This window comes from Salvelinus alpinus, chromosome 6 (genome assembly GCF_045679555.1).
Source record: "Salvelinus alpinus chromosome 6, SLU_Salpinus.1, whole genome shotgun sequence".
Classification (NCBI taxonomy): domain Eukaryota; kingdom Metazoa; phylum Chordata; class Actinopteri; order Salmoniformes; family Salmonidae; genus Salvelinus; species Salvelinus alpinus.
In genome coordinates, this window is record NC_092091.1 from 92,020,027 (window position 1) to 92,045,897 (window position 25,871).

Here is a 25,871-nt window from a genome sequence, read left to right on the forward strand (position 1 = left end):
GTCCTTCTAACCCTAATGGTTCCATCGCTGTGCCACAAAAGCACCTGAAATTTAGGGACAGGCTTCTTTTTGGGCCTGATTGATTTACAGTTCCCGAGGGTTGCCTAATCACACATATGACATTTTGGAAAGATCAGACTTTTTTTAACCCTTTGAAACAGCCCTATGACCCCAATTTAAGGGACTTCCGGTTGGCACAGGAAGCTGAAAGTAAACACATATCCTCATTGAGGTAAGCTTTTACAGAATCCTGAGTTTAAAGTTGTTACGTTAAGAATTGACTGAATAACATAGGGTTGAATGCAGTGTTTTCACAATCTGCAGGTTGGGTACATCAAAAGACATTTAGGGTGAATTTAACCACTTCCGGTTGCTCCAGGAAGCTTAGATTCAACACAGGTAGAGCTCATAGTGGCCTGCTGAATTGTCATCGAAGACAGTTTGATATGGCATTCATAACCCACATAGGCTTCAGGTTGAATGTGGGGAGCAGGCAATGTATTCCTATGGTGAGAGATGTCATTGTATTCTGTGAGATTAAAAAACCCTGTTTTCACTGTTAAGGGATAATGATACACGTCAAGGTTATGCTTGTACAGATCGGGAGGACCTTAGGAACATTCCTATGGTTGAATTGTCCTTCTAACCCTAACGGTTCTGCCGCTGTGCCCCAAAAGCACCTGAAATTTAGGGACAGGCTTCATTTTGGGCCTACTTCTTTTCACAGTCGCTGCGCTCAGAGCGATCTACGGTCAAGCGGGGTGTCTTGTTGATATCGGCATGGCCTAAAGACCCTGGTGTTGCCATTTTTAGTGTTTATTTCACAATGTCAATGTCATTTTTCAAAATGAATTGAAGTTATTGCAAATGTACAAGGCTGTTTCTCAGTCTGAGAACCTTCTAGAGCCACATAACTCGCCGTAAACTATCGACTTGAGCTCTAGAACAGCTTTCTAAAGTTTCAGAGCTCTAGGTCTGACGGTTCTTTGATAGTTTGAACAAAGGTAACTATTGCAGGCTCTAAGTGTCTCTAAGCCCCATACTGTGTCACTCCGTCCTTGCTGTGTGTGTGAGCTTTTCTTGGAAATCTGATGGGAGAAATTATTGATTTACATTTCATGAGGGTTGCCTACTCACACGTATGATGTTTTGGAAAGATCAGACTTTTCTAACCCTTTGAAACAGCCCTATGACCTGTTAGGGTTGCGTCAATTCAATTTGGTATAAGGACAAGTATGACAATGAGTCACTAATTGTATGCTATGTACTTTTTATTAACTAAGTAATAAATGGCAAATGCAATTTCCGTATATACGGGTTCACTGTAACATCACGCAGGATGAAAACAGAGAAGACACTTGTTACTGACAAAGACATTATAATAAATACTCAGGACAGAGATAGTTCCCACTTCCGAGCCGGCCTGTCAGAGTAGAGACTGGGCGTGGTTTAGACTCACCCAGCCTATCGTTGATGTTGGCGCCTTAACCTTTCTAGAACCTCAACCCCGGATCCGGGATCACCCCCCACCCCCCCCCCACACTGATTAGCATCGCTAGCATAGCGTCACAATTAAATAGTAGCATCTAAATATCATTAAATCACAAGTCCAAGACACCTAATGAAAGATACAGATCCTGTGAATAAAGCCACCATTTCAGATTTTTATAATGTTTTACAGGGAAGACACAATATGTAAATCTATTAGCTAAACACGTTAGCAAAATACACAATTTCTTTGTCCACCATTTTTTCTCTCCACCAGTAGCTATCACCAATTCGGCTAAACTAAGATATTGATAGCCAATAACCAAGAAAAAACCTCATCAGATGACAGTCTGATAACATATTTATGGTATAGGATAGGTTTTGTTAGAGAAATGTGCATATTTCAGGTAGAAATCACAGTTTACAATTGCACCGACCATCACAACTCGACTAGAATTACTATAGAGAGCAACGTGTATGACCAATTTACTCATCATAAAACATTTCATAAAAATAGACAAAGCATAGCAATGGAAAGACACAGTTCTTGTGATTTCAGACAATATTTCAGATTTTCTAAGCGTTTTACAGCGAAAACACAATAAATCGATAAGTTAGCATACCACATGTGCAAACGTTAGTAGAGCATCGATTCAAGTCAAAGAGAACTATAACGTAATCATCGCCAAAATATATTAATTTTTTCACTAACCTTCTCAGAATTCTTCCGATGACACTCCTGTAACATCATTTTACAACATACATATAGAGTTTGTTCGAAAATGTGCATATTTAGCCATACAAAACCGTGGTTATACAATGAAAATAATAGCAAATCAAGGCTCAAAATGTCGGACGTCATCTTTCAGAGTGATCTAGTTTAATCGAAAGCTAATCATATACTTGACTAAAAAATACAGGGTTGACAGGAATCGAAAGACAAATTAGTTCTTAATGCAATAGCTGATTTACATTTTTTAAATTATCCTTACTTTTCAATACAGGTTGCGCCAAGCGAAGCTATACGAAACAAAATGGCGACATAAGCGTTTAACATTTTTCGACAGAAACACGATTTATCATCATAAATTGTTCTTACTATGAGCTGTTCTTCCATCAGAATCTTGGGCAAAGAATCCTTTCTTGGGTCTAATCGTCTTTTGGTCGAAAGCTGTCCTCTTGCCATGTGGAAATGCCCACTGCGTTCGGCATGAACTGGAAACGTGCCCAGCTGTTCAAAGTGCCTCAGAAATAAATGGGTCAAAATCGCACTAAACGGATATAAATTGCTATAAAACGGTTTAAATTAACTACCTTATGATGTTTTTAACACCTCTAACGAGTAAAAACATGACCAGAGAAATATTACTGGCTAAACAAACGCTTGGAAGGAGGCGAGTCCGACGTCCTCCGTGCGCAAGACGCAGGCAGCAAAGGGATGCTACTTCCGGTATTTGCTCTTTTATGCAGCCCCTGATTGCGCAATTGACTCCATTCAAAGCGTCATCACGTACTGACATCCAGGGGAAGACGTAAGACGTGTCTGTTTCTCGATAGCATTTACAGGGACCTTTAAACTGACTCCAGATCAGGGGCCAGGATGTCTGAAATCTGACTCCCTATCATGAAAAGTGAGTTCTGTACCACTCAGAGACAAAATTGCAACGGCTATAGAAACTAGAGAGTGTTTTCTATCCAATAATAACAATAATATGCATATTGTACGAGCAAGAATTTATTAGGAAGCCGTTTAATCTGTTGAGCAAATTATGCTAATGCGAAACAGCACCCCCTATAGTGGCAAGCCAGTCCTGGCCCCTTAGCGCATGTGATGTCCCGACGCTGTTGCTGTGTAGATTACTTCACCCCAAAGACTGAGGTCAGACAGCTCTGTAATATTGTCTGAGATATCTGCACCTGTATACATTGTCCACTGTTCTCGCTCAAGGCTAACTACAGCTTCCCAGCTTCTTATCTGAGCTAACTGTTACTTCCAGCACACACACACAGGCACCCAGGCGCCCAGGCCAACAGTTAGCTAATATTCAATCACATTTAATACAGTTACTAATCACGTTTTTTATAGTATTCAATCACATGTAATACAGTTGCTAATATTCAATCACGTGTGTTATAGTATTACTCAGAACCTCACATATGTTCTTCGTGTGTATAGCTTATCTGTTATTGTCCATTGTACACCACAGTCAGCAGTCTCATGATTCACCCCCTCCTGTGTCTCTGTAAGATTAGCAAAGTTTTCGGTCACACAGTACAGCTTCACACTACTGATACATTTGTTGCTTCTCTCCTTTTAACACACACACATTTCAGGCTGATATTCATGGTTGGGCCCTGAGCACTGGTAAAAGTGAGAACAATGGAAAATGCAGGAGTCAGCAATTCAAACTTTAATGCATAAGAAGCCCTACTAGCTTATAGTCAGTTAAGCATGTCAAAAAACCTTATAAAACCCCACAGACCCCAATTTAAGGGACTTCCAGTTGGCACAGGAAGCTGAAAGTAAACACATATCCTCATTGAGGTAGGCTTTTACAGAATCCTGAGTTTAAAGTTGTTACGTTAAGAATTGACTGAATAACATTGGGTTGAATGCAGTGTTTTCACAATCTGCAGGTTGGGTATATCAAAAGACATTTAGTGGGAATTTAACCACTTCCGGTTGCTCCAGGAAGCTTAGATTCAACACAGGTAGAGCTCATAGTGGCCTGATGAATTGTCATCGAAGACAGTTTGATATGGCATTCATAACCCACATAGGCTTCATGTTGAATGTGGGGAGCAGGCAATGTATTTTTATGGTGAGAGATGTCATTGTATTCTGTGAGATTAAAAAACCCTGTTTTCACTGTTAAGGGATAATGCCACACGTCAAGGTTATGCTTGTACAGATCGGGAGGACCTTAGGAACATTCCTGTGGTTGAATTGTCCTTCTAACCCTAACGGTTCCGCCGCTGTGCCCCAAAAGCACCTGAAATTTAGGGACAGGCTTCATTTTGGGCCTACTTCTTTTCACAGTCGCTGCGCTCAGAGCGATCTACGGTCAAACGGGGTGTCTTGTTGATCTCGGCATGGCCTAAAGACTCTGGTGTTGCCATTTTTAGTGTTTATTTCACAATGTCAATTTGGTGATGGTTCATCACTGTTTAAACATATTGCAAATGGGCAAAAGTCAGCCAGCAAGTCACCGTCCATCAGTCAATTAGATATCATTCTGACACCAAACTGATACAAACTGACACCAAACCCGGAATTTCAAACTCGTTTAGAAGCCAACTATCACATATTTCAGAGCAGGCCCAAAATTCACAGCACCTTCTGTTTAACTTCTTGAGAATACAGGGGGTGCTGTTTCAACTTCGACATTTTGCCTCTCCAAATTAAACTGCCTCCTATTCAATTATTGCTCTTACTATATGCATATTATTAATACTATTGGATAGAAAACAATCTCTAGTTTCTAAAACCGTTTCAATTTTTTCTCTGAGTGAAACAGAAGTCATTTGGCAGCACTTTCCCTGACCAGGAAGTAGAATGCCAGATATCTATGCTCGCTTCAACGCTCTGCCTATACATGGTCATGCCACGTATGACCCGAAATACACTTCATACGCCTTCCTCTGGGTGTCAAGAGGACGTCAGAGGAGAAATTTTGTGTTCATCTTGTTCTGACGTGAAATAAGACCTATTTCTTTGGCGTGACCGCCCACTTCCGGTTCTCTGATTCGCGCGACTTGGAAGTGAAATTGCCTTCTGTTTTGCTGCCATTACGGATGAAAACTATCTCCGTCTCGGATTTTGTTTGATACATGTGACCATATCATCGTAATGTATGTTTTTTCAATATAGTTTAATCAGATTATTAGAATTTTTTCGGGAGTTTTGCGGTGTTCCGTTCTCTGATTTTATTTTCGTTGGAGAGATCCGTGCCACTCGACTAGTACCCATGCTAAATGAAGAGGGAAAGTTTACATTCTGAATCGAAAAAACGACTCATCTGGACAAAGGACACCTTGATCAACATTCTGATGAAAGATCAGCAAAAGTAAGACCCAATTTACGATGTTATTTCATATATCTGTCGTGCATGTGAACTGGTCGTGGGCGCCCAGGTGGTTCTGGCTGGCGTGGCTATGCTAATTTAGCGCTACATTTTGTTTTCGCTATAAAACATTTAATAAATCTGAAATATTGTTTGGATTCACAAGATGTTGGGCTTTCAATTGCTGTACGCTGTGTATTTTTCTGAAATGTTTTAACTTCTCACGAGTCACCAACCCTGATCCGGTAGCACCCCCCACTCCCCCCCCCACTGAGTAGCATAGCTAGCATAGCGTCACAAGTAAATTGTAGCATCTAAATATCATTAAATCACAAGTCCAAGACACCAGATCAAAGACACAGATCTTGAGAATAAAGCCACCATTTCAGATTTTTAAAATGTTTTACAGGGAAGACACAATATGTAAATCTATTAGCTAACCACGTTAGCAAAAGACACAATTTTTTTACTCCCAACAGTTTTTTCCTGCGTCAGTAGCTATCACTAATTCGACTAAATAAAAATGTATATAGCCACTAACCAAGAAACAACTTCATAAGATGACATTCTGATAACATATTTATGGTATAGCATAGTTTTTTTTTGAAAAATATGCATTTTTCAGGTATAAATCACAGTTCTACATTGCAGCTGCAATCTGAAATAGCGCCGACGCAGCCAGAACAATTACAGAGACCAACGTCATATAACTAATTACTCATCTTAACTTCTTGAGAATACAGGGGGTGCTGTTTTTGCATTAGCATAATTTGCTCTACAGATTAAACTGCCTCTTGTTCAATTATTGCTCTTACTATATGCATATAATTAATACCATTGGATAGAAAACATTATTATTGTTTATTTATTTATTGAAGACAGTTTGATATGGCATTTATAACCCACATAGGCGTCAGGTTGAATTTAGGGGGCAGGCAATGTATTCCTATGGTGAGAGATGTCATTGTATTCTGTGAGATTAAAAAACCCTGTTTTCACTGTTATTTGTTAATGCCACACGTCAAGTTTAGGTTTGTACAGATCGGGAGGACCTCAGGAACATTCCTGTGGTTGAATTGTCCTTCTAACCCTAACGGTTCCGCCGCTGTGCCCCAAAAGCACCTGAAATTTAGGGACATGCTTCATTTTGGGCCTACATTTTTTCACAGTCGCTGCACTCAGAGCGATCTACGGTCAAACGGGGTGTCTTGTTGATCTCGGCACGGCCTAGAGACTATGGTGTTGCCATTTGTGGTGTTGATTTCAGAATGTCAATTTTGTGATGGTTCATCACTGTTTAAACATATTGCAAATGGACAAAAGTCAGCCAGCAAGTCACCGTCCATCAGTCAAATAGATATCATTCTGACACCAAACTGATACAAACTGACACCACACCCACTTTTTCAAACTCGTTTAGAAGCCAACTATCACATATTTCAGAGCAGGCCCAAAATTCACAGCACCTTCTGTTTAAACCATAATAAAAACATAAATCACGTAGTTACGTTCTAGCTGCGGGTCCAGTTCTGACATTATGTGTAGGCCTAGCTGAGGCGACCCCGAAACCCAAGTTTCGGCTCGATAGGTCATTTGGAGCCCGAGCAGCGACCTTAATTGGTGCTGAAAATCCACATTTTCAGGGCGTTGCTACAGGGTCCTTGAATGAGCTATCGGACAGAAACGTTAGGGTCCGTCTCTATGAGCCGAGGCAGTTTCAGTGCACGTAGTCTTGCGACTCTGGGACTTTTCTAAATGTCGTCATTTTCGTGATGGTCAAAATGAATTGAAGATATTGCAAATGTACGAGGCTGTTTCTCGGTCTGAGAACCTTCTAGAGCCACATAACTCGCCGTGCACTATCAACTTGAGCTCTAGAACAGGTTTCTAAAGTTTCAGAGCTCTAGGTCTGACGGTTCTTAATAGTTCGAACAAAGGTAACTATTGCAGGCTCTAAGTGTCTCTAAGCCCTACACTGTGTCACTCCGTTGTTGCTGTGTGTGTGAGCTTTTCTTGAAAATCTGATGGGAGAAATTATTGATTTACAGTTCATGAGGGTTGCCTAATCACACGTATGACGTTCTGGAAAGATCAGACTTTTTTAACCCTTCGAAACAGCCCCTATGACCCCAATTTAAGGGACTTCCGGTTGGCACAGGAAGCTGAAAGTAAACACATATCCTCATAGGGGTAGGCTTTTACAGAATCCTGAGTTTAAAGTTGTTACGTTAAGAATTGACTGAATAACATAGGGTTGAATGCAGTGTTTTCACAATCTGCAGGTTGGGTATATCAAAAAACATTTAGGGTGAATTTAACCACTTCCGGTTGCTCCAGGAAGCTTAGAATCAACACAGGTAGAGCTCATAGTGGCCTGATGAATTGTCATCGAAGACAGTTTGATATGGCATTCATAACCCACATAGGCTTCAGGTTGAATTTAGGGGAGCAGGCAATGTATTCCTATGGTGAGAGATGTCATTGTATTCTGTGAGATTAAAAAACCCTGTTTTCACTGTTAAGGGATAATGCCACACGTCAAGGTTATGTTTGTACAGATCGGGAGGACCTTAGGAACATTCCTGTGGTTTAGTTGTCCTTCTAACCCTAACGGTTCTGCCGCTGTGCCCAAAAAGCACCTGAAATTTAGGGACAGGCTTCATTTTGGGCGTACCTTTTTTCACATTTGCTGCGCTCAGAGCGAGCTACGGTCAAGCGGGGTGTCTTGTTGATCTCGGCACGGCCTGGAGACTATGGTGTTGCCATTTTTAGTGTTGATTTCAGAATGTCAATTTGGTGATGGTTTATCACTGTTTAAACATATTGCAAATGGACAAAAGTCAGCCAGCAAGTCGACGTCCATCAGTCAATTAGATATCATTCTGACACCAAACTGATACAAACTGACACCACACCCACTTTTTCAAACTCGTTTAGAAGCCAACTATCACATATTTCAGAGCAGGCCCAAAATTCACAGCACCTTCTGTTTAAACCATAATAAAAAAAATCACGTAGTTACGTTCTAGCTGCGGGTCCAGTTCAAACATTATGTGTAGGCCTAGCTGAGGTGACCCCGAAACCCAAGTTTCGGCTCGAAACTTAATTTGGAGCCCGAACAGCGACCTTAATTGGTGCTGAAAATCCACATTTTCAGGGCGTTGCTACGGGGTCCTTGAATGAGCTAGCGGACAGAAACTTCAGGGTCCGTCTCTATGAGCCGAGGCGGTTTCAATGCACATAGTCTTGCGACTCTGGGACTTTTCTAAATGTCGTCATTTTCGTGATGGTCAAAATGAATTGAAGTTATTGCAAATGTACGAGGCTGTTTCTCGGTCTGAGAACCTTCTAGAGCCACATAACTCGCCGTGCACTATCGACTTGAGCTCTAGAACAGGTTTCTAACGTTTCAGATCTCTAGGTTTGACGGTTCTTTGATAGTTCGAACAAAGGTAACTATTGCAGGATCTAAGTATCTCTAAGCCCCACACTGTGTCACTCCGTCCTTGCTGTGTGTGTGTTTGTGAGCTTTTCTTGGAAATCTGATGGGAGAAATTATTGATTTACAGTTCATGAGGGTTGCCTAATCACACGTATGACGTTCTGGAAAGATCAGACTTTCTTAACCCTTCGAAACAGCCCCTTCGATCCCAATTTAAGGGACTTCCGGTTGGCACAGGAAGCTGAAAGTAAACATATATCCTCATTGAAGTAGGCTTTTACAGAATCCTGAGTTTAACTTCTTTGGGCTGCAAGCCCGAAGCCGGGCACAATATGACGACAGCCACTTCAAGTGCAGGGCGCGAAATTCAAAAGATATTTTTTAGAAATATTTAACTTTCACACATTAACAAGTCCAATACAGCAAATGAAAGATAAACATCTTGTGAATCCAGCCAACATGTCCGATTTTTTTAATGTTTTACAGCGAAAACACCACGTATATTTATGTTAGCTCACCACCAAATACAAAAAAGGACAGACATTTCTCACAGCACAGGTACCATGCTTAAAGCCAACCTAACTAACCAAGAACCAACTTCATCAGATGACAGTCTTATAACATGTTATACAATAAATCTATGTTTTGTTCGAAAAATTTGCATATTTGAGGTATAAATCAGGTTTACATTGCAGCTACCATCACAGCTACCGTCAGAAATAGCACCGAAGCAGCCAGAGTAATTACAGACACCAACGTGAAATACCTAAATACTCATCATAAAACATTTCTGAAAAATACATGGTGTACAGCAAATGAAAGACAGGCATCTTGTGATTCCAGCCAATATTTCCGATTTCTTAAGTGTTTTACAGCGAAAACACAATATAGCATTATATTAGCTTACCACAATAGCCAGAAACACAAGCCATTTACCAGCAGCAAAAGTTAGCGATCGTAACAAACCAGCAAAAGATATATAATTTTTGACTAACCTTGTGCTAACGTAGCATCTTTTCCCCACAACGTCCGGATATTTTTCTGACACTCAAATATTCTGACCAAATAACTATTCATAAACATTACTAAAAAATACATGTTGTATAGGAAATGATAGATACACTAGTTCATAATGCAATCGCCTTGTTAGAATTCTAAAAATAACTTCATTACGCATGCAGTTTACGTTATGGCGAGAGCGTGCCCAAAATCTGGGCGCAAACTACTAGTTCACATGTTCGACAGATATATGAAATAGCATCATAAAATGGGTCCTACTTTTGATGATCTTCCATCAGAATGTTGTACAAGGGGTCCTTTGTCCAGAACAATCGTTGTTTGGATTTAGAATGTCCTCTTCTCCAGTCAATTAGCACGGAAAGCTAGCAAAGTGGCTCGAAGCTCTCCTTCCTGAACAAACGCAGACAAAGCAACACGCCTAACGTCCCGAAAAAATTTCAATAATCTAATAAAACTATATTGAAAAAACATACTTTACGATGATATTGTCACATGTATCAAATAAAATCAAAGCCGGAGATATTAGTCGTCTATAACGACAGCTTTACAGAAGGCAATACCAGGTCCCTTCTCGCGCGTTCCAGAAAACAGGAAATTGGGGTCACGTCATGCCAAGAGCTTTTATTCGACCTCAGATCATGTTATACACTCCATTTCTTCTCTCACTGCCTGTTGACATCTAGTGGAAGGCGTATGAAGTGCATGTATACTAATAAATATCAAGCACATTTATAGGCAGGCCCTAGAACAGAGCATCGATTTCAGATTTTCCACTTCCTGTCAGGAAGTTCGCTGCAAAATGAGTTCTGTTTTACTCACAGATATAATTCAAACGGTTTTAGAAACTAGAGAGTGTTTTCTATCCAATAGTAATAATAATATGCATATTGTACGAGCAAGAATTGAGTACGAGGCCGTTTGAAATGGGCACCTTTAATCCAGGCTACTCAATACTGCCCCTGCAGCCCAAACAGGTTAAAGGCTTTCGGTTAAGAATTGACTGATTTATATAGGGTTGAATGCAGTGTTTTCACATTCTGCAGGTTGGGTATATCAAAACACCTTTAGGGTGAATTTAACCACTTCTGGTTGTTTCATTCCTTCTGACACCAAACTGATACAAACTGACACCACACCCACTTTTTCAAAACTCGTTTAGAAGCCAACGACCACATATTTCAGAGCAGGCCCAAAATTCACAGCACCTTCTGTTTAAAACTTCTTATGGCTGGGGGCAGTATTGAGTAGCTTGGATAATAAGATGCCCATAGGTTTCCAGAGTAAACTGCCTGCTACTCAGTCCCAGTTGCTAACATATGCATATTATTAGTAGATTTTGATAGAAAACACTCTGAAGTTTCTAAAACTTTTTGAATAATGTCAGTGAGTATAACAGAACTCATATGGCAGGCAAAAACCTGAGAAAAAAATCCAACAGGAAGTGAGAATTTTGAGGCTGGTCGATTTTCAACTATTCGCCTATTTAAATCCAAGTAAGATATGGATCTGTTTGCACTTCCTACGCCTTCCACTAGATGTCAACAGTCTGTAGAACGTTGAATGAAGCCTCTACTGTGATGTGGGGCCGGATGGGAGCTATTTCAGTCAGTGGTCTGGCAGAGTGCCAATTCCTGGTCACGGGCATTCCACATGATATCGCCTTGCGTTCCATTACTTCTGTAGACACAAAGGAATTCTCCGGTTGGAACCTTATTGAATATTTATGATAACAACGTCTGAAAGATTGATTCTCTACTTAGTTTGACAAGTTTATTTGACCTGTAATATAACTTTTTGAAGTTTTCGTCTGACGTTTGCCTGCACCTGCGCGAGCATTTGGCCATGTGTACTAGCAAAAGTAGCTACTTGGACATCATTAATGGACATTATCGAACAAAACAACAATTTATTGTGGAAATAGGATTCCTGGGAGTGCATTCTGATGAAGATCATCAAAGGTAAGGGAATATTTATGATGTAATTTCGTATTTCTGTTGACTCCAACATGGCGGAGAAATGTTGTTTATATCTGAGCGCCGTCTCAGATTATTACATGGTTTGCTTTTTCCGTAACGTTTTTTTGAAATCTGACACAGCGGTTGCATTAAGAACAAGTGTATCTTTAATTCTATGTCAAACATGTATCTTTCATCAAAGTTTATGATGAGTATTTCTGTAATTTGATGTGGCTCTCTGCAATTTCTCCGGATATTTTGGAGGCATTTCTGAACATGGCGCCAATGTAAACTGAGATTTGTGGATATAAATATGCACATTATCGAACAAAACATATATGTATTGTGTAACATGATGTCCTATGAGTGTCATCTGATGAAGATCATCAAAGGTTAGTGATTAATTTTATCTCTATTTCTGCTTTTTGTGACTCCTATCTTTGGCTTGGAAAATGGCTGTGTGTTTTTTGAACTTGGTGGTGATCTAACATAATCATATGTTGTGTTTTCGCTGTAAAGCATTTTTTAAATCGGAAACGATGGGTAGATTAACAAGATGTTTATTTTTAATTTGCTGTATTGGACTTGTTAATGTGTGAAAGCTACATATTTAAAAAAATATATTTTTGAATTTCCAGATCTGCCTTTTCAGCGGAATGTTGTGGGGGGGTTCCGCTAGCGGAACGTGTGTCCTTGAAAGATTATGGACATTGCGGGATTTGATACCCATGTCTGGGACTGGCTAGACTTAACTTTGGGAAAGTGGGGTGCTATGTTTACTAGAATGGCTATCATGATAGGAGGGGGTCTGGTGGAAATGGGATTTGTTTTCTACTGTGTCCTACCTTTGTTGAAATCTCTTTTGGTTCAAACTACAGTAAAACAGATGGCGATAGGTACTGACCACCGACAGGTGGTAGTAAACCCTGTGCCTGGGGCTCCTGGACATTACACTAATAGGTATGGTAAAGCATGCTCTTGGAGGACCTCTTGACTGTCCTTTTGGGAACCCAAACTGTCTATATGGGGTTACTCCAGGAGGAGGGTATGCCTGTCATGATTATCTTAAGGAAGGTTTACCTGTTTATGCAAAGGCACCCAACTCTAATGATTATGAGAATGTTCATGAACACAAACCTTGTCATAAACGTAGATGATGCAAGTGATGTGTGTACTAAGGATGAGAGAGATGGACATTATCATCATGCCGACCTTTTGTTCTGTGCAATGTGTCAAAGGATGAGGAATGTGCTTAAATGGTATTTAGATACTGCCAAAATATGTATACAAATCAAATCAAATCAAATGTATTTATATAGCCCTTCTTCCATCAGCTGATATATCAAAGTGCTGTACAGAAACCGAGCTTAAAACCCCAAACAACAAGCAATGCAGGTGTAGAAGCACCCATGTATACCAATGTACTTATTGATAAGGAGTGTTATTATGTTTTTCCTTCAATCTTTTGTTAAAACCTTTTCTCAATAGAGGGACGCTGTTTTCACTTTGTAAAAAATCGTGCCCAAATTAAACTGCCTTTTACTCTATTCTAGATCGTACAATATGCATATTATTATTACTATTGGATAGAAAACACTCTCAAGTTTCTAAAACCGTTTGAATTATATCTGTGAGTAAAACAGAACTCATTTTGCAGCAAACTTCCTGACAGGAAGTGAAAAATCTGAAATCGAGTCAGGGCCTTCCTATTAATTTGCTTGAAATCTATGGATATACATGCACTTCATACGCCTTCCACTAGATGTCAACAGGCAGTGGGAGGTGGAATGGGGTGTCTAGCTTGATCTGAGGTCGAACAAGAGCTTTTGGAATGTCGTGTCTGGAAATTTCATTGTCTTCGAAGGTGCGAGAAGGAACCCCAGATTGCCTTCTGAAAAGCTTTCGGTATACACGGTAGATATCTCCGGCTCTGATTTTATTTGATAGATGTGATAAAAACATCATAAAGTAGTTTCTTTCAACCGAGTTGTATCAGTTTATTGAACGTTAATTGCGAGTTTTGGAATTTTATTTTCTTTGCGTGAGGTGAAGTTGGGCACGTTTGCGCCACATGGCTAGCTATGGTTGCTAATTCGACAGGAGAAGAGGACATTCTAAAAACAAACAACGATTATTCTGGACCAAGGACTCCTTGTACAAGATTCTGATGGAAGCTCAGCAAAAGTAGGAACCATTTATGATGTTATTTCGTATTTCTGTGAAAAATGTTTAGTTCTATTTTCCGCCCTTATTGTGAGCGCTGTCTCGCTATAACGTAAGCTGTTTGTTATGGTAAAGTTATTTTAAAAAATCTAACATGGCGATTGCATTAAGAACTAGTGTATCTTTAATTTGCTGTACAACATGTATTTTTTTGTAAAGTTTATGATGAGTTATTTGGTCAGATTAGGTGAGTGTCAGAAATATATCCGGAGATTCTGGGAAAAAGTTGCTACATTTTCGCAATGTATAACCACGGTTTTCAGCTCAAAATATGCACATTTTCGAACAAAACATAAGTGTATTGTATAACCTGATGTTATAGGACTGTCATCTGATGAAGTTGGTCAAGGTTAGTGAATAATTTTATATCTTTTGCTGTTTTTTTGCTATCGCTACCTTTGCGGTGAATGAATGCGGTTGTGTGTTTGGCTATTGTGGTAAGCTAATATAATGCTATATTGTGTTTTCGCTGTAAAACACTTAAAAAATCTGAAATATTGGCTGGATTCACAAGATGTTTATCTTTCATTTGCTGTACACCATGTATTTTTCATAAATGTTTAATGATGAGTATTTAAGTATTTCACGTTGCTCTCTGTAATTATTCTTGCTGCTTCGGTGCTATTGGTGATTGTAGCTGCAATGTAAAACTATGATTTTATACCTCAAATATGCACATTTTCGAACAAAACATAGATTTATTGTATAACATGTTATAAGACTTTCATCTGATGAAGTTGTTTCTTGGTTAGTGACTAATTATATCTCGATTTGGTCGGGTTTGTGATAGCTACCTATGCGGTAAAAAAATGGTGAAAATATGCGGTTGAGTCTTTTGCTTTTGTGGTTAGCTAATAGAAATACATATTGTGTTTTCGCTGTAAAACATTATAAAAATCGGAAATGATGGCTGGATTCACAAGATGTGTATCTTTCATTTGGTGTCTTGGACTTGTGATTTCATGATATTTATATGCTAGTATTTACTTGTGGCGCTATGCTAGGCTATGCTAGTCAGCTTTTTACTGATGAGGAGGCTCCCGGATCCGGGATGAGTACCAAGTAGAAGTTAAGGACAATGCGGGATTTGATACCCATGCCTGGGACTGGCTAGACTTAACCTTTCTCGCCAGGGGTTCCACTAGCAGAACACCCACAACAAGAGATCTCTTCTAGGCAACCCAGCCTTCCATCTACGACCAATCTATCGAAGTGCAGCTCAGAGTAAATATTTCTTGCATTTTCCTTTTCCAAATGTGCGGTTATTTAACTTCTCTAGGATAGGGGGCAGAGTTTTCACTTTTGGAAAAATAGCGTGCCCAATTTCAACTTCCTTCTACTCATCCCCAGAATATAAGATATGCATATTATAAGTAGATTTGGATAGAAAACACTCTGAAGTTTCTAAAACTGTTTGAATCATATCTGTAAGTTATAACAGAACTTATGTAGCAGGCAAAACCCCGAGGACTAACCATTAATTTATTTATTTTATAAGTCACTGTCTGTTCAATGAGTTTTCATTGGGAAGCCAGATTTCTAATTACTCTGTTCTCAGTTCTTACTGCTTCCACTGGATGTAGAGGAAGTAGAGTAACGTCATGTGTACTGTTTGAGAGTTGCTCAAGACTAAAAAATGTAGCGTTAGTTTGTTGATCTCCTGTATTGAAAACAGATAGACCCGTCTTCAATTTGATCGATTATTAACGTTTACAAATACCTTAAGTTGTATTACAAAAGTACTTTGAAATGTTTTGGCAAAGTTTAGAGGTAATTTTTGAGATATTTTGTAGAGACTTTGCGCAAATTGGAAGCTGTTTTTTTCTGGATCAACCGCGCCAAATAAATTGACAATTTGGATATATATGGACGGAATTAATCGAACAAAAGGACCATTTGTGATGTTTATGGGACATATTGGAGTGCCAACAAAAGAATCTCGTCAAAGAAGTTAAAGGATAATTGGCTTGAGAATGGATCTTTTACTCCTTTCTAGGTAATTATGATTGGAGATGTTTGTTCCTGACTCACCAGTGTCTATGAGAAAGTGGAGCTCAGATTGTTAAGATGGATGAGAAGTTGATTACCTCCATAGAGTTTCAGAAGATGCTCCCCTTCTCATCTATACTGGAACATTTAATTGTGTGGAACACTGTGAGTTCCAAAGGGAGGTTATGTAGGTAAAAGTTCATGACTTGGTTGATTTTTCAGTATCTAGACTGTTCTCCCATAAGTACTGAGACAGAAACCGTAGGGTTAATTAACATCTGCTAAATATGTGTATGTGATCAATACAATTTTATTTGATTTATACCTGTCACGACTTCCACTGTTCGGGCGGTGCTCGGCGGTCGTCGTCGCCGGGTCGACTAGCTGCCACGATCCCTTTTCTTTTTCGTTCAGTTTTGTCTGTCTTGTTGTTCACCTGTGTCTAGTTTAGGTTATTAGTGGGGTATTTAATCTCGCCCTACCCTCTTGGTTTTGTGCGGGATTGTTCGTGTAGCTGTCATTTCTTTGGGTTGCATTTTGGTTTGTTCTGTTGAACAGGTTTTTTTTCTGGACTGCGTTCCTGTTGTTTTGGTGGCTACTGTTGTGGTCCTGTTCCTGTTCTTTGGACTTGTAAATAAACGCCCTTTCTTGCAATTCGATCTGTTCTGCGCCTGACTCCAAACCCACCTCTCCTAGGGAGAACCTGACAATACCAGCCACTCAGGTCTCCACTAGACTAACTAACCAGTTGCAAACAATCCTCAATTATTTAAGTCTATATCAGAAACTGAAAGTAAAACAACATGACTCTGTTGACACAGGGTTTCAGAAAAATTAAGTTTATTCAAAATCCCAGATCAATCATTCAATCACAAATCAATATCACCAATCAATGATAAGCAACATCAACAGTACATAAAAATGATAGACACCTTCAACGCCCTTAACTATACCCTTATTGGGGTGTGACAATTTTTTTTTTTTGTATTTTACAACTTTATGAGAAGCACAGTAATTAATATAAAGAAAAACAGGTTCTTACCTTCTACAACTTTATAAACTGTTTTTTGTCTCCCCCGTCAGGATGATCAGTCCCTCAGTTGGCGTCTAAAAATTCTACCAGCTACTTTAACACACTTCTATCAATGAGGTAACCTTAAGGATCCCTCCTAGAATTTTACTTTAAAAGAGAATAATAAAAATCAAAATATGAGAATAATAAAAAACGGAATATATTTCAAGCTAAAAAGCTACAGCAAAAATCTTCTTCCAGCAGTCCACAGGTCCTTAACTTCTTAAGGTTCTACCAGCTAATAGAGTCGTACCCTTCTCCTGTGTGTTCTTAGTACACTCCATTATCATTCACTTTTAAACCATTTATTTCTAAACATACATTTTTAAACATTAACATTCCCTACTCAATTATAATCCCACTCGAACCTATTCTTCCCATTACTTCCTAAACATTCCAAATTTTTTAACATTTTAACATTAGACCATTTCATCTCATATGTATATACTGTAACCTTCACTAACCATTCTTTATTATCTATTGCATCTTAGCCGCTCTGTCACTGCTCATCCATATATTGTACACTTATATATTCTTATCCCATTCCTTTGCCATATTGTGTGTATTAGGTTTGGTTGTGGAATTTGTTAGATATTAGGTTTTGTTGTGGAATTGTTTGATATTACCTGTTAGATACTGCTGCACTGTCGGATCTAGAAGCATAAGCATTTCGCTACACTTGCAATAACATCTGCTAACCATGTGTATGTAACCAATAACATTTTATTTGGATTTGGACTAAGACCTGACAGCCATCTCTTCCTGGACTAAGACCTAACAGCCATCTCTTCCTCTTCCTGGACTAAGACCTAACAGCCATCTCTTCCTCTTCCTGAACCAAGACCTGATGTTTAATCAGATCTCAAACCTCTCCTCTGTCAGGAAAGCGGTTCTGTTCATGATTCTGTTGTTGAAGAGTCTGTAGAGAAAACATACATTATTATTATTTTAATGTTATTATTATCCTCTAATAGTTGCCCCGAGCAACATACACACCCATATGATCTCACACACACATGCTCTGCTCACCGTCACACACACCCTTACCGTACGGTGTGTATTGAAGTGTTGGTAGAGACCAGTTGGAGTATTCTGTCAGTCAGAGCATCAGTGATGTCATTGTGGCTCAGGCTGAGAGAGAGAGAGAGAGAGAGAGAGAGAGAGAGAGGGAGGGAGAGAGAGAGAGAGAGAGAGAGAGAGAGAGAGAGAGAGAGAGAGAGAGAGAGAGAGAGAGAGAGAGAGACAGGGAGCGAGAGAGAGAGAGAGAGACACACACAGAGAGAGGGAGAGACAGGGAGAGAGATCGGACATTTATCATGTAGTGACATACACACAGTCTTGTACAAATAACCTTGTGGGGACATTCAATTCAGACCCTAACCCGTACCTTAATTAAAAACCTAACCCTAAACATAACCCTAGATCCTAATCCTAAACTTAAACATAGATCCTAATCCTCTACCTAATTCTAACCCTAACACTAATTCTAACCTTAATCCTAATCCCCCTAGAAATAGCATTTGACCTTGTGGGGACCAACAAAATGTCCCCAGTTGGTCAAATTTTTGTTTGTTTACTACTCTATTCTGGTCCCCAAAAGTATAGTTAAACACGTCCACACACACATTTCCACACACACATTTCCACACACACACACACACACACACACACTGAAAGCCACTCACTCCAGGACTTGTACTTTATGCAGGTGTGTGATCAGGGGCTGTAGGTGGTGGTCTGTGAGTTGACAGTGGCTGAGGTCCAGTTTTGACAGACCCTCTGAGTGTTCCAGAACCAGGGCCAGAGATCCACAGGCCTTCTGGTCCAGCTTGGTCTCACTGAGGTCCAGCTCCCCATCCAGGGCTCTGCACAGGGACTCTGTGTGCCTCAGCAGCCCCTCTTCAATCCCCTCACACACAAGGTCCAGCAGCGGAAGTAGCAGAGCTTTGCTGGGGCTGAGAGGACAAGAAGCAGAGACAACATCATGACACAGAGTATGTTTAACTCCTACTGATAAACTAGTTGGTCAAATGTTTGTCTTTGTGTGTCTAACCTCAGCTTGACAATATGCAGGATGGGAAGCAGCTCCCTCAGTGCTCTGTCCTCCACCTCACAGTCTCTTAGGATGAGCTGGACCTGGTTCTGGACCAGCTGGGTGCTGTGTTGGTTCTGCTTCAGAACAGAGTTGATGGTCCTGCAGTGGTCAGTGGTCAGACACAGAGCCCCCCCCTGGTCCTGAGCTGACAGGTCCACAGAGGAGGAGCAGGAGGAGCAGGAGAAGTCCAGCCTGTAGTGCAGAGACCTGAGCAGCCATTCTGCTGTTGGTGGTGGTGGTGCCCCCTGCTGGACCTGAGAGGCAGCACAGAACTGGAGGAAACTCAGCAGTAACTTCCTGTCAACACTACAGAGAGACAGAGAGAGAGAGAGAGAGACAGATAGAGAGACAGAGAGACAGAGAGAGAGACAGAGACAGAGATTTGAGCGAGAGAGAGAAAGAGAGAGCACCAGACAGAGAGGGGAGAGCGCGAGAAAGAGAGACAGAGAGAGAGTGAGAGAGAGAGCGTGAGAAAGAGAGACAGAGAGAGTGAGAGAGAGAGCGCGAGAAAGAGAGACAGAGAGACTTATTTACACACCATCACACAATTAAACACTGATAAACATGCTACAACTCTGTTTATCAGGTCAACTACCAGGCATTCCCCTTCAATTCCACCCCTAGCTGAGGTTAAGTATAGTGCATTCCCAGGACGTCACCAGCGTTTCATTAACATTCGAGCTCTAAATTAATAAAATAATTTTCTGCAATTCTCCAACATTTTACACGACTGGAGACATTACAAAAATTATATATTATATAATTATTATAATTATTATTATATGATATTTTTTTATCCCACAAAAATCCCAAGATGCTCTGACATTGACATCAGAACAAGAAAACAAATGACTCGTGTCTTAAATGCAACCAATAGCATCGGCCAATGAAAGTAGTGGATACACAGATTGTAGGCCAACAATATAAGGAGGAAATTAGAGTCAACCAACTCTCCAGTGGCAAATAGTTTTGCCTTTCCAACTATCTAAATAGTTCATTAACAGCCATACTGACAGCCACAACACATTTAGCTGTTCATTAACTTCTTTGATATAGGGGGCAGCATTTTCACTTTTGGATGAATTGCGTGCCCATAGTGAACTGCCTCCTACTCTGTCCCAGATACTAATATATGCATATTATTATTACTATTGGATATAAAACACTCGAAGTTTCTAAAACTGTTTGAATGATGTCTGTGAGTATAACAGAACCCATATGGCAGGCAAAAACCTGAGAAAAAATCCAAACAGGAAGGGAGAATTCTGAAAATGGTCATTGTTCAACTCATCGCCTATTCATTTCCCTGTAAGATATGGATCTGTTTGCACTTCCTACGCCTTCCAGTAGATGTCAACAGTCTGTAGAACGTGGAATGAAGCCTCTAGTGTGATGTGGGGCCAGATGGGAGGTATTTCAGTCATTGGTCTGGCAGATTGCCAGTTCTTGCTCACGCGCTTTCCTTATCATATCGCCATGCGTTCGATGACTTATAGAGACTGAAAAGAATGTTCCGGTTGGAACGTTATTGGATATACATGATAACAACATTACTAAGTTTGACCAGTTTATTCGACTTGTAATATAACTTTTTTTAAGTTTTCGTCCGACGTTTGCCTGCATCTGCGCGAGCGTTTGGACACGTGTACTACGCATGCTAGCAAAAGTAGCTAATTGGACATAAGTAATGGACATTATCGAACAAAACAATGATTTACTGTGGAACTAGGATTCATGGCACTGCATTCTGATGAAGATAATGAAAGGTAAGGGAATATTTATGATGTAATTTCGTATTTTTGTTGACTCCAACATGGCGGAGAAATGTTGGTAAATCTAAGCGCCATCTCAGATTATTGCATGGTGTGCTTTTTACGTAAAGGTTTTTAAAAATCTGACACAGCGGTTGCATTAAGAACAAGTGTATCTTTAATTATATGTAAAACATGTATCTTTCATCTAAGTTTATGATGAGTATTTCTGTTATTTGACATGGCTCTCTTTAATAACCTCTTGAGAATACAGGGGGTGCTGTTTCAACTTCGACATTTTGCGTCTCCAAATTAAACTGCCTCGTACTCAATTCTTGCTCGTACAATATGCATATTATTATTACTATTGGATAGAAAACAATCTCTAGTTTCTAAAACCGTTTGAATTATGTCTGTGGGTGAACCAGAACACTTTCTACAGCGAAAATCATGACAGGACATGCGAAGGTCTGAAAACTAGGCTCTGATCTCGGATCAGTTTAAAGGTCTGTATGTGCCCTATGGGTTGAAATGAACTGCACCCGCCTTCCCCTGGATGTCAGTAACCAATGAGAAGTGGAATGGGGTCTCTACGTATTTCTCAGAGTTTATAAAAGGCAATGGAGTGACGTGTCCTTTCTTTTCGACGCTCGCCAAGGCGCAAGAGAGGACATCAGAATGGCTTGCTCAAAAGCTCTCATTATTGACCTAAGATATATCCGTCTGTGATTTAATTCGATATAGGTGTTAGAAACATCATAACGAAGTTATTTGAAACCTATTTATATCAGTTTATGCGAGTATATTGCTATTTTTCGGAATTTCCTTAGTATTGCGTTTGAGGATTTGGACATGTGTGTGCGACATAGCTACTGTTAGCAGCTAATTCCAAAGGTGAAGAGGACGTTTTACAACAAAGCAACCATTCTTTTGGACAAAGGACACCTTGCCCAAGAATCTGATGGAAGCTCGTCCAAAAGTAAGAGCTATTTACGATTTTATTCCGTATTTATGTGGAAAAATGTAAACGCATTTGTCGGCCATTGTTGCGGCACTAGTCTGGCTGTAACGCACACTGTATGTCTAGTAACGTTAATTTTAAAAATCTAAATCAGCGGTTGCATTATTAACTAATGCATCTTTCATTAGCTGTCCAACCTGTATTTTTTTAGTCAATCTAATCGATAAATAATCGTAAACTTAGGTGCCTTTCCAAGATGGCGCTGGCCAGAATGCATGCCATGTTTTGATAGATTACATTGCATAACCACGATTTGTGATGCTAAATATGCACATTTTCGAACAAACTCTATATGCATTGTGTAATATGATGTTACAGGACTGTCATCTGAAGAATTCTGAGAAGGTTAGTGAAAAAATTAATATATTTTGGTGGCGATAACGTTATCGCGCTTTTTGCCTTGAATCAATGCTTGGGTGATGTTAGCTCGTGGTATGCTAATATAACGATATATTGTGTTTTCGCTGTAAAACACTTAAAAAATCTGACATATAGGCTGGATTCACAAGATGTTGGGCTTTCATTTGCTGTACGCTGTGTATTTTTAAGAAATGTTTTAAGATGAGTAATTAGTTATTTGACGTTGGTCTCTGTAATTATTCTGGCAGCTTCGGCACTATTTCAGATTGCAGCTGCAATGTAGAACTGTGATTTATACCTGAAAAATGCACATTTTTCTAAAAAAACCTATGCTATACCATAAATATGTTATCAGACTGTCATCTTATGAAGTTGTTTCTTTGTTAGTGGCTATATATATCTTTATTTAGTCGAATTAGTGATAGCTACTGATGGAGTAAAAAACTGGTGGAGTAAAAAAAGTGGTGTCTTTTGCTAACGTGGTTAGCTAATAGATTTACATATTTTGTCTTCCCTGTAAAACATTTTAAAAATCAGAAATGATGGCTGGATTCACAAGATCTGTATCTTTCATCTGGTGTCTTGGACTTGTGATTTAATGATATTTAGATGCTACTATTTACTTGTGACGCTATGCTAGGATATGCTAGTCAGCTTTTTTACTGTGGGGGGTGCTCCCGGATCCGGGTTTGGTCGCAAGTAGAAGTTAATTACTCCGGATATTTTGGAGGCATTTCTGAACATGGCGCCAATGTAAACCGAGATTTGTGATTTTTTTTCTGGATTTTGGCCAAGTACCTATCCTAGAGAAGTTAACAACCATACTGACAGCCACAACTCAATCAGCTGTTCATTAACAGCCATACTGACAGCCACAACTCAACAATCAGCTGTTCATTAAAACTTATTCGGGACAGGGGGCAGCATTTTCACTTTGGACGAATTGCATGCCCAAACTGAATTTCCTCCTACTCTGTCCCAGAAGGTAATACATGCATATTATGATTACTATTGTATAGAAAACACTCTGAAGTTTCTGAAACTGTTTGAATTATGTCTGTAAGTATAACAGAACTCATATGGCAGACAGAAACCCGAGAAGAAATCCAAACAGGAAGTTAGAACTTGATTTTCAAAACAGTGCCAAATGATATCCCTTTTAGTTATGGATGAGCAAACACTTCCTAGGGCTTCCACTAGATGTCAGCATCTTTAGATTCTGGTTATATGATTCTACTATAAAGGAGGGGCTCATAGGAGCTATTTTACTGAGTGGTCTGCAGAAATTCTCGGTCTCATTGTGCGCGCTCACGAGAGAGAGTGCTCTCGTGCCAATGCTCTTTCTTCAGACAATGAAATTCTCCGGTTGGATCCTTATTGATGATTAATGTTAAAAACATCCTAAATATGGATTGCATCATTTGACTTGTTTCTACGACCTGTAACGGAACTTTTTGAGTTTTTGTCTGGAGGGATTGTTCGTGCGTCATGAAAATGGATTACTGGGCTGAACATGCTAACAACAAGTGGCTAAATGATGGGCTTTATGAAACAAATCAGTCATTTATTGTCGAACTGGGAATCCTGGGAGTGCCTTCTGATGAAGTTATTCGAAGGTAAGTGAATATTTATAGTGTTTTTGTAGCTTTTGTTGACGCCAAAACGGCGACTATTTCTTTGGCTGTATTGTGCTCTAAACGCCGTTCTCAGATGAATCTTTTTCCGTAAAGTTTATTTTGAAATCTGACACTGTCACGACTTCAACCGAGGCAGGCTCTCCTTCCCGTTCGGGTGGCGCTCGGCGGTCGTCGTCACCGGCCTACTAGCTGCCACTGACTCTTTTTCCTCCCCTTCCTTATGTGTTTATTTGTATCACCTGTGTTCAGTTAGTTGTTAATTAGTGTGGCTTTATTAGTCAGCCAGCCCGTACGCTTCTTTGTGCGGGATTGTTACATTGTAGCTTTTGGATTTCGGGAGTGGATGTTATTATTGTGGACTGGGTTTGTTTATTGTGTCGTTGGACCGTTGTGTGTGACACCCAGTACGTCCGTGTTGGACATTTTGTTTGCTAGTTGGGTATTAAAGACTCAACATATTGAAGCTCTGCTGTTCCTGCGTCTGACTTCGCACCCCCCGACACCCAGGTCGTTACAGACACAGCGGTTGCATAGAGGATAAGTTTATCTTTAATTATGTGAATTACACATTTTTTATCAATGTTTATTATGAGTATTTCTGCAAAATCACCAGATGTTTTGGAATCAAAACATTACTGCACGTAACGCGCCAATGTAAACTGAGATTTGTTTTATATATATATGCACATTATCGAACAAAACACACAATACATGTATAACATGCTGTCCTATGACTGTCATCTGATGAAGAAAATCAAAGGTTAGTGATTCATTTGAACTATATTTCTGCTTTTTCTAACTCCTATTGTTGGCTGAAAAAATGTCTGTGTGTGTTTGTGACTTGGCTCTGACCTAACACAATCATATGTTGTGCTTTCACTGTAAATCATTTTTGAAATCGGACACCATGGGTAGATTCACAAGATGTTTATCTTTCATTTGCTGTATTGGACTTGTTAATGTGTGAAAGTTACATATTTCTAAAAATATATTTTTGAATTTCGCACGCTTCCTTTTCAGTGGAATGTTGTGGGTGTTCCGCTAGCGAAACCCCTGAGATAGAAAGGTTAACAGCCATACTGACAGCCACAACTCAACAATCAGCTGTTCATTAACCTCTCTGGGATAGCGGGACGCTTGTGTCCCAACTGGCCAATAGCCTGGGAAAATGTAGAGCGCCAGATTCAAAAAGATTATATAAAATCAAACTTTCATTAAATCACACATATAAGATACCAAATTAAAGCTACCCTCGTTGTGAATCCAGCCAACATGTCAGATTTCAAAAAGGCTTTTCGGCGAAAGAATAAGATGCTATTATCTGATGATAGTACAATGTCAACAAAGAGAGTGTAGCCTATTTCAAACATGCTGGCGCTACTCAAAACGCAGATATAAAATATAAAACATGCATTACCTTTGACGAGATTCTTTTGTTGGCACTCCAATATGTCCCATAAACATCACAAATGGTCATTTTGTTCGATTAATTCCGTCCATATATATCCAAATTGTCCATTTATTTGGCGCAGTTGTACCAGAAAAAAACTGCGTCCAATTTGCGCAAAGTCATGACAAAATATCAAAAAAATTACCTCTAAACTTTGCCAAAACATTTCAAAGTACTTTTGTAATACAACTTAACCTGTCTGGCCCCGGGGTTCCGCTAGAGGAACTCCTCCCACATTCCACTGAAAAGGCAGAGCGCGAAATTCAAAAAATATTTGAGAAATATTTAACTTTCACACATTAAC

General features: G+C 39.7%; 1 protein-coding gene across 4 annotated transcripts in view; it reads right to left on the reverse strand.

Annotated features, from left to right (window-relative positions):
- Nucleotides 1-17,004: 17,004 nt before the first annotated feature.
- The window catches only part of LOC139579589 (uncharacterized), a 69,049-nt gene continuing 60,182 nt past the window's right edge, over nucleotides 17,005-25,871 (reverse strand). For 3 of the 4 annotated variants that reach the window (XM_071408346.1, XM_071408348.1, XM_071408345.1), the window contains 4 exons: nucleotides 19,307-19,654; nucleotides 18,939-19,208; nucleotides 18,301-18,384; nucleotides 17,005-18,172 (listed from right to left, as the gene is read on the reverse strand). In XM_071408346.1, the coding sequence (XP_071264447.1) occupies nucleotides 18,109-18,172; nucleotides 18,301-18,384; nucleotides 18,939-19,208; nucleotides 19,307-19,654 (766 nt within the window). In that variant the 3' untranslated portion in view covers nucleotides 17,005-18,108. The remainder of the gene's footprint in view (nucleotides 18,173-18,300; nucleotides 18,385-18,938; nucleotides 19,209-19,306; nucleotides 19,655-25,871) is intronic. The other variant, XM_071408347.1, reaches the window with a different exon arrangement.